The sequence below is a fragment of the Mya arenaria genome, chromosome 14 (genome assembly GCF_026914265.1).
Source record: "Mya arenaria isolate MELC-2E11 chromosome 14, ASM2691426v1".
NCBI classification, from domain to species: Eukaryota; Metazoa; Mollusca; class Bivalvia; order Myida; family Myidae; genus Mya; species Mya arenaria.
This window is the reverse complement of record NC_069135.1, coordinates 49614015-49630253: the sequence shown is the minus strand read 5'-3', so window position 1 is coordinate 49630253 and position 16239 is coordinate 49614015. Positions and strand designations below refer to the sequence as shown.

Below are 16239 nucleotides of genomic sequence, written 5' to 3'. Positions count from 1 at the left end.
GATGGTATTAAAAAATCCAGCTATAAATCTTAATATTTCCCAGAGGTATTGGTTAATTCTTATATTCCTCAGAATTAATGGTTTATCTTAAAATCCACAGAGGTAATGGTATATTCTTTATATCAATTGAGTTAATGGTTAATTCTTATATTCCTCAGAAGTAATGATTAATTCTTTATATCCAAAGAGGCATTGGTGCTTACAAACAGGTATAATTACAACTATCACAAGAAACAAAGATTGTTAATCTGTTAACTATATCAAAATACCTTTTCATATTGAAATGCACCTATACACTAACACAACCACTCTTCTATTTCCTTACTCAACACCTTTCCAAAATAAATTATTCCCTATCCGTCATCCTCATCCAATGCAAACTATCCTAACTACCCAAAACATCTAGCCAAAATCCACCCAAGCTTTACTACTCCATCTAACCTCCATGTTTTGTTCGCCTGTTGACTGCTCCCGTTTTTTCGCTTCCTCTGCAGCCTTCTTGGCAGCCTCCTCTTCTGCAGCTTTACGACGTTTCTCACGCCTCTCTGCTAGTTCCTCATCCCTGTAACGCTCCAACACATCCACGATCTCTGGCTTGATTGCTGCAATTCAGTTTGGCATATTTATATTTTTCACCTTGATTAAATGGTCACCTGTCTTAAGCAGCCACTTTGACCTTTTCCCAAAGGCGGCCACTTAATACAGGTTTGACTGTTTGTACATATATACAAATATAAAACAATATTTGGAAGTTCCCATGTATGCATATTAATCACATATTGCTCAACATACCCAGTTTCCATACATTGTCAAACTACTGTCCTAAACGCCAGGTTAAACATGATTTATACCTCCATTAGAAAGTGTCCATAAGGCTTGAAACTAGGCAGTGCTCCAGCCAGGATTTGAAAAGGGCAGGGTGCTATGTCAGAAAAGGCACTTGTGATGCACATTGAATGAACCTTAATGGGGCTCTTGTAAGGGCCAATGTTCAATTAATTTTGTGAATGTGTTGAAGCTACTTTCAATACAAATTGTTTGTTTTGAATACCTTAGCTGTTAGCTTTTCTTTAGTGTCAAAATCATGTATTTTTTATTTTTATACTTAATTCTGAAAACTGGATTTGACAATGTGTCCAATAAATATCAAATATAGTTCATTTACATCAAAGAAGGCTCTGTCAAACAACAGGGTGCCGAAAAGCAGGGTGATCAACCCCCCCTCTCCATGGAGCACTGGCTAAGCATGACTTGATTACTCAGCCTTTTCACATTAACTATTTTCTAGTGATATCATATTGCCTGAGTTCTAGGGTAATGACCCTGTTTCAAGGAATGCACAGCACTCAAAATTGCCAAGACATATCATTTCAAGAGTGCCTACCTGCCATACAGTCATGCACACTGTCCCCGTCCAAGACCTTCGCCTCCTCTGTCCACCTGTTCAGAGTGTTGGGAATGTTGGACAAGGTGCTCGGACCTACACCGCTGCTGGCATCTGGGAATGTTTCCTGTTGGATAAATGGATATTTCATTATGCTATAACGATGCTAGACATAATGTCACATCAATGTAGACTTGCCAGAACAAACTTTTTGAACAAAGTTAATATTGACAGTTAATCTGGAAAATAGTATGCATAAAACCATAGAATGCGTCTTGTAACAGGGATGACAACAGAACCGAAAATCCTAATCCTATATCCTTTTTGCATACGAGGGATTCCGGCTCAAAGCAGGGTTAAGCAGTATAGATCACTGTTGAAATTGTTTTCACAGCATTCATATTCATTACAGGGCATTTCTGTACTTAAAAGCTCTCAATCCCGATTTTAGGATTATTTCTGATCTTTATCATCCTAATATTCTTGAACTTTATCATCCTAGTAATCCTGAACTTTATCATCCTAATAATCCTGAACTTTATCATCCTGATAATCTTGAACTTTATCATTCTAAAAATCCTGAACTTTATCATCCTAATAATCCTGAACTTTATCATCCTAATAATCCTGTACTTTATCATCCTGAACTTTATAATATTGATCTTAATCATCCTAATAATCCTGAACTTTATCATTCTAATAATCTTTATCCCTTCCAGTATGTTTTTCATCATCCGGCAGGCTCCAATGTGGGCATGGACAGCCTAGGTGATCAGTGAGAGGGGGAGTATGTAGGTACCTGATACAGTTCTTCCAGAATGTTTTCCTCGTCTGGCCGGGAGATGGACAGATTGCTGTTGGCCAGTACAACTCTGGTGTGGGCAGGGCCGGCCTGGGTGCTCAGGGAGTTTGTCAACTGCAGGATGTCTGCTGTGGTGCTTGGACCAAGAAGCCTGCAAAATGCCCCTTGTTATAACAGAAGTTAACACAACTACACCAATATATTACCATTATATGTAGAAATGACCATGGCCCATGTCTGCAATAGTGCTCGGACCAAGGAGGCTGAGGGTGAGAGTGGTCTTGTGGTATAGATGTCCTCCTCTCACCCAAGAGGTTGTGGGTCTGAATCACACCAGGGGTACTTCCACATGGCCTCTCAAAAAGGACTCAGTACTGGTTACTGTCCAGAAAATGGACTTGAGAATGATCTTATGAGCTATCAGCTTTTGTCACAATCAAGCTAAAATAAATTAATATAAACCAAGGAGGCTTAACCCTTTAGCACATAGACAAGTGGCCAGATTACACCTCCCAGTCAATAGCCATCTTACTGATAAGCAGTCCTTATCTGTATAGGTACTTTTCAGGATATTCGAAAATGAGCAAATGAATACAGCAGTATGACCTTAAAATCAATATTACTCCAAATAATTGTTTCCAAATCTTTTTTATGTGAATACATTTTTTATAGGTAATTAATTTATCTAATAAATGGTGTCAATGATGAAACATAAAATTCTTTTATTTCATCTGTGAATGCATTTCCAAGATGGAATTGTAACATTTCTTTGAAATGTCATAATTGCATTAAATCAAAGGGTAATAATATGCTGGGATCGATCTAAATTTTATTACCCCTATCATAAAAAAGACACATCTGGATTAAAAAGCCGACAATTGATGTTCTTGTGTATAATACACAGAAATGTCCGGTGTCATCCAGCTGAGAGATCCAGTCCAGAGTGTCTGTTTAACTTTATTAACCCCTCATAAAATTCTTTACAAAAAGAAAGCCGATAAATGTTTTCCAAGTAATGAATAAAAAGATCTAAATCATCAAACGCTTGCACAAATGTTGTTTACTTGACCTATTTTACGACTGGATCCATGCTGGCCATCGATTAGCTCAGCAGAAAATTTACTCATCATTTTCTCAGCTACTTATTGTTTCTATTGTTTGTAACACAAAATATTATCTACAAATAATTATTATCTTTATTGATTTCAATGGTAAATTAAACTGACATAATAATTTCATTGATTTACGCATCAATGTTTTGGGGGAAATTCTATACTGTACAGTACTGCCATTCCTCGAGGTTTTATTACGTCACAGTGGGATCTCACACCTGTGATTGGCAGTATAAATAATGACCTTTAAGTTTTAGCTGACGACATTTTCGAGGGAAAATCAATACACAAAAGGTTAATCTTCAGCTTTATAAACATCCGGGATATTGTTTACAAAAAGAAAGATGCAATATTGAAGTATTGAAATGACCCTATTGAAATATGCGGGAGATGCGTTTACATCCAGTAGTGTATAGGGTCGGCCAGATGCGTTTACATCTGCTAATGAGCTATGTCGGCCTATCTCGTATACATGCGCTAAAGGGTTAAAGAATATAAGATAATATTCAAGAATATTTGAGTGAACAGCAGAGAAAAATACACAAAATATTGAATAGCTGTAAAGGTGTCAACTCCTACCCATTAGAGCCTAAAGTTTTCCCGTGGTCTATTTTTTGAGTGGAATTCAATATTGACATCTTAAAAACAGATCTCAATACTGGTTTTGACATAGGAAACAGACTCAATTATCATGAATTTACAGCTTCCACAATAAAGCAAAAATAAAACATCAGTATAAACTTAATCTTGGATGAACAAAAGTTTTAAAATTGAATTGCCATTTGCTGAGTTAAACAGTAATATAATTTTGTCATATTTTTATAGTACATTATGTTAATATATGTTTTCTTTAATAGTGTTCAACAATTATTTTTTGTCCTATGAGAAGGCAGTTTTCAAAAACATTATGTCAGTATCTTTAGTATGAACTTGCATGAAATAAATGATAATGCAACTATAAATGTACTAACAACCTTTAACCTCTATTACATGTTTGAACCAAAGAACTGAAATGACAAGCAAACTATGTTAAAGGAAAATCTTATTTTTATCATTAATCAAGTGTTCCCAGTGAAATAACCCAGAAAGTCATAAAACCTAACTGGAGAATAGCCAGGCTTTTATCTCAGCAGTGTAGATTACCAATCTACAATAATGTAGACAAGACTTCTCTACTCTACAAATTTAAGTTTAACGACTCTTTAGTTGATGGTAATTTTAACAGATTTATCTACATGTACATCAAAGGTCATCAACAAGTCTAAAATTCACTTTTAACAGGCATTTACAAACTAGGGCCAGTTACTTGGCATCTTTGAAATGATGCAATCTTTTCTAATCTCACATGCTACCTTTAACAATTTTTTCCTTTACAAATGACTTAATTCCTTATTCTTAGGAAAATGAGTAACATTCTACGAACAAGATATGCGCCTGTCTGGTGGACTCCTATTTTTTCTAGTTAAGGACACCATGACATTGACATTTGACCTCCAAAAGCAATAGAGGTCATCTACTGGCTATGGCCAGTGTGCATTCAAAGTTTTAAGATTCCACACCAAGTTCAGTGTTGTTATTTCGGCCCATTTTGGAAGCATAATTTGGCCTCATTCCGCTGATGAAAAAGTATATTTTTCCCCTTCTTGCCAAAACAAGGCTATTTTTCCCCTATCAAAGGGACCTGCCACAATTCCCTTTAGAGTGAAAAAAAACATTGAAGTTGTTTAAAAAAAAAAATTGGAAACAGAAGTATGATGACTAAGACTAAACTTAAGCCTTTGCCCCTTTTTCTGAGCCATAGAAAATATTATGTGTTAACTCTTTACCTTTGCAGGATGACTGGTGGATTGGGTGGGCGTGGAAAGTTGACATGTAGAGTCTGGGTACCCGGGTTGTATCTACACATACCACCACGGCCCCTCCCTCGCTGGAGACGCGAGGCCACACCCTGGGGATCGGACTGGCGAACCAACAAGGGGTGGATCATCGACACGTTGCTTGGGGGTGGAGGAACACTTGGCGCTGTGGAACAGAAGAGATTCATTAACCGATGATCTGCAACCTAAAATCACCAACATATATTAGAAGTACTTGAAGTTTGATGGGGTTTTTAACTCTTAAAATTGTGGAAACTGGGGCTAGCTGCACAAAACACCATCTGTAAGTCACATAATTCTCTTAGGAAGAATTGTAAAGCCATTTGATTCATTGATTACAGTAAGATACTAGTTAGAGAAATCAATTTCAGGTGAGGAGGTAATTTCTATCCTGAAACTTATTTTGGTGAGGGCTATTCCAGTAAAACATATAACCCACGGGGGAAGGCAATTATTTAAATAGTAAACAGGTGGGTGTCTTTCTTTGCTAATTTGGACCCTGAAAGGGTAAATTTGCTTCTGGAGGGGGATGGTATGAATTAAAAGTGCCTTCCCCGCGGGGGATTATATGTTTAAATGGAATAGCCTTGAGGCAATGATATTTATTTAAGGGTTTTCCTGCAACTAGCACCAATTCTTCACAATTCTGTCAAATACATCAATTTATAAGTATAGAAGAGTGTAGAACATTGTATAATTTTGAAACTGCCTGCCTCAACTTTTTACTTGAAACTGAAATAGAAATCTGTGCAGGATATTTATCTAAATAGAGAAACTCGTGCATTAATCCACAACACATGGTAGCACTGACCGGCAGCGTCGTTGCCATTGTTGTCGTTGTCATGGAGGGATATGGGCACCTGGTAGGTTCGAATGTTGCCACCATTATCGAGGGCATTAAACAACACATGCTGGTTACTGCCTGCAATACAATCCAAGTTCGAGGATTAGGATTAGCTGCACTTGGATTGGGACTATTTCTAAAATTTCATGAAATTTAATGCAAATATTTACTCGTAAAAAAACAAATCATATAACAACCTTCTGGAATGAAGAATTAATAGCCGTGATTAAGTCTAAGCATTATTTCTTTCATAAAAAGACATTGTACAAACGCATATAGTAGAGAAATGCACAAGGATGAAGGAAAAAGCTGAAAGTAAATATTATCATCTCTCTCTCCTTGTCCTATTGCCTTACTTCGTAACTGTCGTTCTTCAGTAAAGTTACATTTTCAACTGCTGAACAATGCATGTCGAAATTAATACACCAACAAACAAAACAAAGAGTGTTGCAAAACGAAAGTCAAGGCTGGTCTGCTCTTCCTTTATTTAAGTCAACCAAGGGAAATTACTCATGAACGATTAAAACCCAAATTATGGACCTTACTATACATGCACATATTGTTTGTTTGTTTACCATCTTCATTTGAATATCTTAAAAAGCGTTTTGAGTTCATTTTTTTATTGGACAACATCGCTGATAACACCCAGCCTGTGACAATTCTTAGGACTGGATTTCTTTAAAAAAAATGAAGAGGTAAACAGGTTTTGAAGCTGTATGTACAAATTTAATATAACTTGTACTATTTATAACCGCAAGCAAACACACGCCTCAAATACATGTAAAACCTTCCTACCTAACTCATCTCAACATACATCAACACATTTTTTTATCACAAACCCTCACAAGTGTTTTTTTCCGGGTACTCTGGTTTCCCCCACTACTTCCCCCTGATGTAACATTGTGCCAACGAGGGTTATTAATATAAACATGCAATAACCTGTTTCATTACTGTTACTCAATAAATACGTTTCAACTAACATACCTCCGGTGAACATTTCGTCAGCATGCATGAACATTCCCTGGTCTGCGAATGTACGACCGAATGGCATACGGCCAAACGGGGCATTCTCAGGCTGGAAATCATAGTTGTCCGCATCCATATCCGAACCCTGAAGAAGATGGTATGAAGCATCATCAGATATTCACACTGCTATTGCGCTTTCTTACATGAATGAATGACCTTTGAATTGCATTCATACTCTAATTATTGTTACATCTTTGGAATAAATCTTGTAGAACACTTGTCCTTGGTCAAATGACATTTTGTTGTGATAAAAAGATGAATGATATGTCAACAAAAAGAGTGACGTCACTGACACGACTGTTGTCCAAACAACCAATTAAGCTGAGGGTTTATCTTATAGATGGTTCATGATAATCATTTGTGCTTTCTAGAGTACGACACTTGTCAAAATTGGGGATCTACACGTCCTTTATACAAATATTTTAACTAGAACTGTTGATAAGAAATATAACTGGAAGATAAGTTTTAAGTCATAGACAAGCAAATAATATTATTTTCACATTGCTGAGTACTGATGTAAGCCTCACTACTCAACTATCAAGCGTTTAATGTAAAGTATTTCATTCGTTTTGTGATTCTCCAACATGTAGTCCATGACTTGAACTCTATCGTTCAGGGAACCACAGGGCTTGATTTACAGACATTTCCTTTCGCTATTTGTTTACTCCATGGAACACCACTTAAAATGACCATGGGAAGAGAATAGCTTAAAAACACTACCAGTAAGACAACTCAACTTCATAAGGCTATGAAAATATCTGAACTTCCATTCTCCCAAGTAAGACAATCTACTAACTTTTGTTTTAGTAAATGATGTGCCATAATATTTCAAAAGCTGTTGTCAGAACTTGAACCCTTGGCCCACTGTACCACAGGGCTTGATTTACGGACATTTTCTCTCGCTATTTGTTTACTCCATGAAACACTACTAGAGATGGCCATGGGAAGAGAATAGCTTACAGTGTATCAATTTATGTACCTTTTTAAGAAGGTGAGGTGGTGTATTGGTATAAGCATGAACTGGGAAATCCATAAGATTTGAGTTAAAACAAAAACACAACTATTTTTTAACTAGAGCAATCCCGGGATGTGATAAGTGCCCCAAATCATGAAGCTTATGTTATTTCATTTGTGTGTGTTATCCAAAACTTGAACTCTTCTGCCAACTGATCCACAAGGGCTTGATGAACAGATATTTTCTCTCGCTATTTGCCCTCTACATGGAGAACCAATGAGCACGACGATGGGAAGAGAATTTTCCACAACAAAACAAAACAATTTATCAAAATGTATCTTTAAAGAGGCGAGGTGCTTTAGGTGTTCGCCTCTTACCAAAGGGCAGGGTTCATACAGCAAGTCAGGCTTAAAATTCAAGGAGTTTTCAAGGAGTTTTCAAGGACTAATAGTTGATTTTCAAGGACTATCTTTACTCGTTATTACATAAACGACAAATGTTTAAAAGTTTTGGAACAAAATATAAAATTTCCACTTTTATTTCAATGTTTTAGAACATACAATTTCACCCAAATTGTCTATAATTGCTTCAACTTGTTATTGGTCAATTGCTGTGTTGGTGGTGGTGGTGGTATAGAGGGAAAAATGTTTGTAGAACCAGTAGAACTATCACTTTTCTTAGTGGTAAACATGTCCAGCGTACAAGTTGACGGCAACATATTCCGTTTATGTTTGTCTGATTTCGCGTGGCTTTTGATCGCAGACTCGCCCATAGAACTTATATCAATGACTTTGGAGCAAAGTTTGCACATTGCCTTGTGCTTGTTGTCCTGATCTACCAACAAAGGGTATGAAATAAACCATTTCTTATTGAAGACGCACGCCATCTTGGAAACCAAAACGGAAACGGTTTTGTATAATATTTTATATTGTGAAAATAGCAACACAGGCAAAACCCCGTACACTATCCGTACGGATACACTGACATAAATTCTCTTTCTTTAAGCGAGACCCAAACTAAATCGAACTATTTATGTAAAGTTTCTACTTTTTGTCTTTCTTACTACGATCATAAAATACGCAGACAAACTGATTTTTAAACTTGAAAGGAAATTTAAAGACCATTTCTTACTTTTTAAGCACTTTTCAAGCAGTTTTCAAGGCAACAATAAAAATCAAGTAGTTTCAAGGAGTCTTTTTCAAACTTAAGGACTTTTTATCTAGCAGCCCAAAATTCAAGCACTTTTCAAGTCTGTGCGAACCCTGAAGGGGTTGTGGGCTCTCGAGCACCACCAGGCTTATGTTCTCTTGGCCTAACAAAAAGGACACTAGTACTTGTTCCTACCCATATCAACTTAAGCTGTCTTCACAATCAAGCTAACATTTATTAGTATTAACTACATGTTCACCTCCCTATCAGTTTAATTCAAGCACAATTAACAACACTTTGTCAAGGCCTCCTCAAATAAACATCCCAGGAAAAGGACTCAATCATGATTCAATTCATGTATGTTTATTGCTGTTTTGACAAAACAATTAGTATAAATTAATCTTCTAATCACCAAGTCCCTTTGAAATAACAAGGCTACAAGTTGTGACTAAAAAAAAGATGATATAGCTATTTTAACTCTCTTAAACACCATTACCATAAATAAGTGTACAGAATAACATAATTGGAAAAAATGTTCACAACTTTGAAATAATCTCAATGAAATGATGTTTCCTTACAAAGTTATGATCCCTACAAAGAAAACATAGGGTTCAACTTACTCTGAAAAGACTTGCTGTTGCTATGTTTTACTCCATAAAACATCATTAACATGCCCATGGGAAGAGTATAGCAAATATTCTAAAATCTTAGAGACAACTAAAGTGTGAAATGAAGTGCTCATAAACCAGTCTAATCATCATTGTCATTAGTCATCATCATCATCACCATCATAACCAACACCACCACCACAACCACCACCTCCACCATCTTCTCATTAACATCATCTTTCTGGTCATCATCATCATCATCAAAAACAACATCACTACCACCACCACCATCATCAACAACAACACCATAACCACAACCATCAACACTTCTCACCTGTATTCATCCTTCACCTTCACCCTCCATCTCATCATCATCATCATCATCATCATCATCATCATCATCATCATCATCATCATCATCATCATCATCATCATCATCATCATCATCATCATCATCTTCATAACCACAACCATCAACCCCACTCACCTCACTGTCTTCATCCTCATTGTCCTCTTCATCTCTTTCATCTTCATCATCATCCTCGTCCTCATCATCATCGTCATCATCATCTCCATCATTGTCCTCATCATCTGCATCTGAAGCACTGTCCGCTGTGTCTTCAGCTTCACCCATGTGATCTGTGATGTCTGTAATAGAAAAAATTAGTTCAGATTTGTTTTAACCAGAAATGCCACCAGCTGATGAGAGATGCTTAATTCTAAAGTGACCAACAAACTTGCAATTCTAAACATACTGTTAATGAACTACTTGATGTCAATGTTCAAATTACAAAGCATTGAACTCTGTCAAAGAAACATGCTTACCCAAAGACTTACTTGTAATGAGTAAAAAAACAAGAGCAAAACAGTGTGATTGCAAATGTCAAAAGGGGCAGAACTTGACAATTATTAAAATCAGAGTTATGGGCCTTGCTATACAAGTGGATAAAGCTTCTCGCAACAGGTGTCCAAAGTTATTTGGAACAGATTTTGAGTTCTGGCCAAGGCCAATGACAACAACAGCAATGCTATGACAACACCTAAACGGATTTTCTTCTACAGACAGAACAGCTAAAATCATCAATTCCAATGTCTTTCATTGTCAATCAACATAAATTCAGCTCACAGGGATGTGATTGACCTGGCAGCCGGAGGGCTGACACTTTTTCACCCTTGGGTTTATGGGGCGCTCTTTGGGCCAAAAGCGCACTGCTGTAGAAGAAAAAATGGCTTTTTAGAAGCTCTTTTGAGGGCTCTCCTGACTTTAAATTTGAAGCAAACTGGAATATTAACTTAAACAACTGAAAATTTACTTTTTTTATATATATATATATATATATATATATATATATATATATATATATATATTTTTATTTTTTTTTTTTGGGGGGGGGGGGGGGTCTCTGGTGCCATAAGATCCGCGGAATTCCGTGAATCCGCGGACAAATCACATCCATGGCTCATAAAAAGTATCTGCCAAAAATGTTGTCAGAACTTGAACCCTATGGCTCAAAGAACCAGAGGGCTTGATTTACGGACATTTTCTTTTGCTATTTGTTTACTCCATGGAGCACCATTTATAATGACCATGGGAAGAGAATAGCTTAAAAACACTACTACTTATTCAGAAATGATAAACCATTTACACCATGTCTTATAATCAAATATATACATCAAAGAGATTCAACATTTTACTAAAACATTTTGCTCAAAGTATTTTGCACACCACAACACCATGAAGAGAATTGCATTTAAAGATGACAATTCCCAATATCATTAAATCTACAATGAACATGGTTTTTTTTTAACATGCCCACAAACATATTTAGATGTGTTTTTCTTTTGTTATCAAAAACAGAAGTCTCCCCACCCCACTATGGTTGTCTCATTCAGTTCCAGGACATTTGGCATTGGGAATATGATGAACATTTGTTCCATGTTATTTCAAAATCCTTCCAGCAATTCAAGAAATATGGAGAAGACACAAAATATTCCTATGACCTTTAAGCATGACCTTGACCCAAGCTGGTTGTTACATGCGCTGCACATCCTCTCAATATGGTGAACATAAGAATCCCGTGAATCAGATGTGTTGTCTGTCTGGAGCCCCCATTGTTTTAGTTCAAGTCACTGTGAACTTGACATTTGACCTCAAAAAAGGAGCTTAGCTACTGATAACGACCTATGTGCATACCAAGTTAGAAGACTCTACACCCAGTTGTTCAAAGGGGACAAGAAACTAAAGCACACGTTATGTTTCTTTTAAAAGTCAAAATGACCTTTACCTCTGACCTAAAAATCAATAGTGGTCGTCTTTTGACCATGACCAATGAGCATACCAAGTTTGAAGACTGAAACCACAGTTAAACATGGGCAACAACAACACTGACGCCACACAAAGTAATCCCTATGTGTAAGCCACAATTCACATTCCACGCAAAAATACCATTTCCATGTCCATGTTTAGTAAATAGCATTCAAACTACAAATTTAGATGTGTCTAAAGATGCACATGAACCTTACATTAATAAGGTACCACCGTGACAAAAAGACTTTAATATAGCTATTATGTACTCCATAAAACATCATTATAACATTCATGTGTAGATAATAGCATAGGGGGGAGATATCATGACCTGAATAAACTTACAATTTAGATGTGTCTTAGAAACACATAAACCTCACATTAATAAGGTACCACCGTGACTAAAAGACTTTAATATTGCTATTTTGTACTCCATAAAACATCATACAAACATCCATGTGTAGATAATAGCATTACAGAAAGAGATCATGACCCAAATAAAGCTTTCAATTTAGATGTGTCTTAAAACACATGAACCTACTGATAAACCATTTACACCATGTCTTATAATCAAATATATACATCAAAGAGATTCAACATTTTACTAAAACATTTTGCTCGAAGTATTTTGTACACCACATCACACCATGAAGAGAATTGCATTTAAAGATGACAATTCCCAATATCATTAAATCTACAATGAACATGGTTTTTTTTAACATGCCCACAAACATATTTAGATGTGTTTTTCTTTTGTTATCAAAAACAGAAGTCTCCCCACCCCACTATGGTTGTCTCATTCAGTTCCAGGACATTTGGCATTGGGAATATGATGAACATTTGTTCCATGTTATTTCAAAATCCTTCCAGCAATTCAAGAAATATGGAGAAGACACAAAATATTCCTATGACCTTTAAGCATGACCTTGACCCAAGCTGGTTGTTACATGCGCTGCACATCCTCTCAATATGGTGAACATAAGAATCCCGTGAATCAGATGTGTTGTCTGTCTGGAGCCCCCATTGTTTTAGTTCAAGTCACTGTGAACTTGACATTTGACCTCAAAAAAGGAGCTCAGCTACTGATAACGACCTATGTGCATACCAAGTTAGAAGACTCTACACCCAGTTGTTCAAAAGGGACAAGAAACTAAAGCACACGTTATGTTTCTTTTAAAAGTCAAAATGACCTTTACCTCTGACCTAAAAATCAATAGTGGTCGTCTTTTGACCATGACCAATGAGCATACCAAGTTTGAAGACTGAAACCACAGTTAAACATGGGCAACAACAACACTGACGCCACACAAAGTAATCCCTATGTGTAAGCCACAATTCACATTCCACGCAAAAATACCATTTCCATGTCCATGTTTAGTAAATAGCATTCAAACTACAAATTTAGATGTGTCTAAAGATGCACATGAACCTTACATTAATAAGGTACCACCGTGACAAAAAGACTTTAATATAGCTATTATGTACTCCATAAAACATCATTATAACATTCATGTGTAGATAATAGCATAGGGGGGAGATATCATGACCTGAATAAACTTACAATTTAGATGTGTCTTAGAAACACATGAACCTCACATTAATAAGGTACCACCGTGACTAAAAGACTTTAATATAGCTATTTTGTACTCCATAAAACATCATACACCTCATCCATGTGTAGATAATAGCATTACAGGAAGAGATCATGACCCAAATAAAGCTTTCAATTTAGATGTGTCTAAAGATACACATGAACCTCACATTAATAAGGTACCACCGTGACTAAAAGACTTTAGTATAGCTATTTTGTACTCCATAAAACATCATTATAACATTCATGTGTAGATAATAGCATTAATTCAATAATTCAAGAATAAGAGCTGTCACAGAAACATGAAAAATATCCCCAAATTTTGACTTCTTTGATGATAGCCAAAGTGGGACCTTGGCATTTGAGGTCAGAGTGCAATTGCTTAACACACGTTCTTACACTGCTGTATATATTTCTGTGAAACTGATTAAAATTTTAACAAAATTGAGTAAGTTACACCATAGTCTGATGGTATCAGAGTGACACATGTATGGACAGTGCAACCACTTTAAGCCTGAAAAGCCTAGTTTAATCCTTCTATAAGTGACCCCCCCCCCCCCCCCAACCGTTTATTGTACACAACCTCTGTGTTTTGATCTTAATCTAACTGTCTTATCAGATCTCTGATCCGAGTATCCTGCTGTGCAGTTTTGGAGGTTTTATTATAGAAATGGACCCTAAATAGCCCTGAGCCAATAAACAGATGAACAGGAAATTGGCCCCTACTGTGACATCAGTGCAATAAGCAAGAGATGCACAGCAGGGAATTGTCATGCCAAACATTCCTTAAACTAGGCCTAATGCACATGAATCTTACATAAATAGGATTCCACCGTGACAAAAAGACTATGTTACAGCTGTTTTGTACTCCATAAAACACCATTTCCATGCCCATGTATAGATAATAGCATTACAGAATAAATCTGAACTACACTAATTGCATTTTAATGTGTCTTTACATACAAGTACAAATGAACTTGATATGAAATAATCAAAGTTCACAATGACCAAAGAGGTTGCTTTTGCTACTTTATACTCCATGAAACATCATGATTATGTTCACGGGAAGAAGGTAGCCATCTCACTGAAGTACTTTCAGTTCCCTAACCTAAAAAGTTCTTGTCTTAACCCCAAGATCAGTCAACCTTTTCTCTGATACCAGGTATCCAAGTCTTACAAACACAGCTCCACATAGGCATTTAGTTTTCAACTATTTTACCTTTTGTCAATGGTACGTCAAAGAACAATCCTGCAAGCTGGAAGAACATGGTTCAGCAATCCTCTAGAAAGCCAGGTCTTTATATCTAATAGAAGTTTGTTCTCACCCCTATCTATCATGAAGCCTTTACAACAATATTTAAAGTACATCTTGCATTGATAAGTTAGAATTCTGCGAACCAGATGTAATTATGGTTTTTAGTACAGGTCAACATGAACTTGACCTACTGACCCTAAAATAGGGGTAATCTTACGACAATGATTACGCATAACATGTCAACAGTAAGTAATTCAAAAGTTATTAATCTGAAACAAAGTGCACAAACAACGGTAAAACTAATCCCTATCTTCACAGGGGACACAAAAGTAGCACCAGCCGGTTAGATTTAAAGAAAGCTTGTAGTGTTTATATTAGCAAGAAAAAGATCCATATAGTCAAGGTATATGAATAAATTTGATAAAAAAAATAATAGAGGTTATTTAAGATTTTTGTTGTTAAAAATTCAAAAAAATCACAAAGGTGAAAATATTAACTATGAAGTTTATGAATATTATGGCCCAGCACATGCATTTATAATTTAACATGTACAGAATTCAAGTTTTTTGAAAACTGGGCTTGATACCATTTTAATACCATAATTGAAATGTAAATAATTCATGCTAATTGCTCCAAATACAATTCTTGTTAGGATGGCCAATCCAGTAGGTAACTCACTCTGTGTATGATCAATATCATCATCATCTGTCTCAGAGATGAGTTGTGAGATCATCTGTGAGTCGTGGTGGTCATCCAGATCACCTTCCTCTATGTCCACGTCCACTAGAACATCTTGGTCATCCACAGGCTGGTCTGAAATGCAGCAGTTTTTGATAGTCAAGTGGTCTATAGTCGGCAACACATTTACTAACATAAGTCATTTAACTAAGTGCATCTATCAAGGTTTCCCAAAGAGTTAAGCCAAAATGACAAAAATATTAACCAATTGTTCAGAATGAACATGGTAGTGGTGCGATGCATGGATGTCTATGACATTTGGCCTATTTTGATCTGGCCTTATGAAGCAATATATTATCTCCAAATCCCCTCACACAAATAACAGTGTCCAGTGTTTCAAATTATCAAGATCATGTGGGGGTGCCTAAAACTAACCCCACCCCTATAACATTCATGTTACTTACCAGTGTCCATGATGATCTCCCCCATGACTTGGGACTCTGGGTCGCCACCTTGACCTCGATCGAGAAGGTCATCTATCACATCATCAAGTTCATTTGTCCCAGCAGCAGGTTCAACTACAGATTCCTGGTGTGTCTCTTCTAAGCCTGCAAACAATAGTCTTAATTGATGTTATGGCCCCTATTTCTTGA

At 36.4% G+C, this 16239-nt stretch overlaps 1 protein-coding gene across 7 annotated transcripts in view; it reads right to left on the bottom strand.

The window, feature by feature from the left end:
* The window catches only part of LOC128218453 (E3 ubiquitin-protein ligase HUWE1-like), a 98046-nt gene that overhangs the window by 31268 nt on the left and 50539 nt on the right, over nucleotides 1-16239 (bottom strand). For 6 of the 7 annotated variants that reach the window (XM_052926121.1, XM_052926124.1, XM_052926122.1 and 3 more), the window contains exons 48-56: nucleotides 16051-16194; nucleotides 15587-15721; nucleotides 10245-10405; nucleotides 7004-7130; nucleotides 5987-6097; nucleotides 5125-5320; nucleotides 2184-2337; nucleotides 1385-1511; nucleotides 442-602 (exon numbers count right to left, since the gene is read on the bottom strand). In XM_052926121.1, the coding sequence (XP_052782081.1) occupies nucleotides 442-602; nucleotides 1385-1511; nucleotides 2184-2337; nucleotides 5125-5320; nucleotides 5987-6097; nucleotides 7004-7130; nucleotides 10245-10405; nucleotides 15587-15721; nucleotides 16051-16194 (1316 nt within the window). The remainder of the gene's footprint in view (nucleotides 1-441; nucleotides 603-1384; nucleotides 1512-2183; nucleotides 2338-5124; nucleotides 5321-5986; nucleotides 6098-7003; nucleotides 7131-10244; nucleotides 10406-15586; nucleotides 15722-16050; nucleotides 16195-16239) is intronic. The other variant, XM_052926128.1, reaches the window with a different exon arrangement.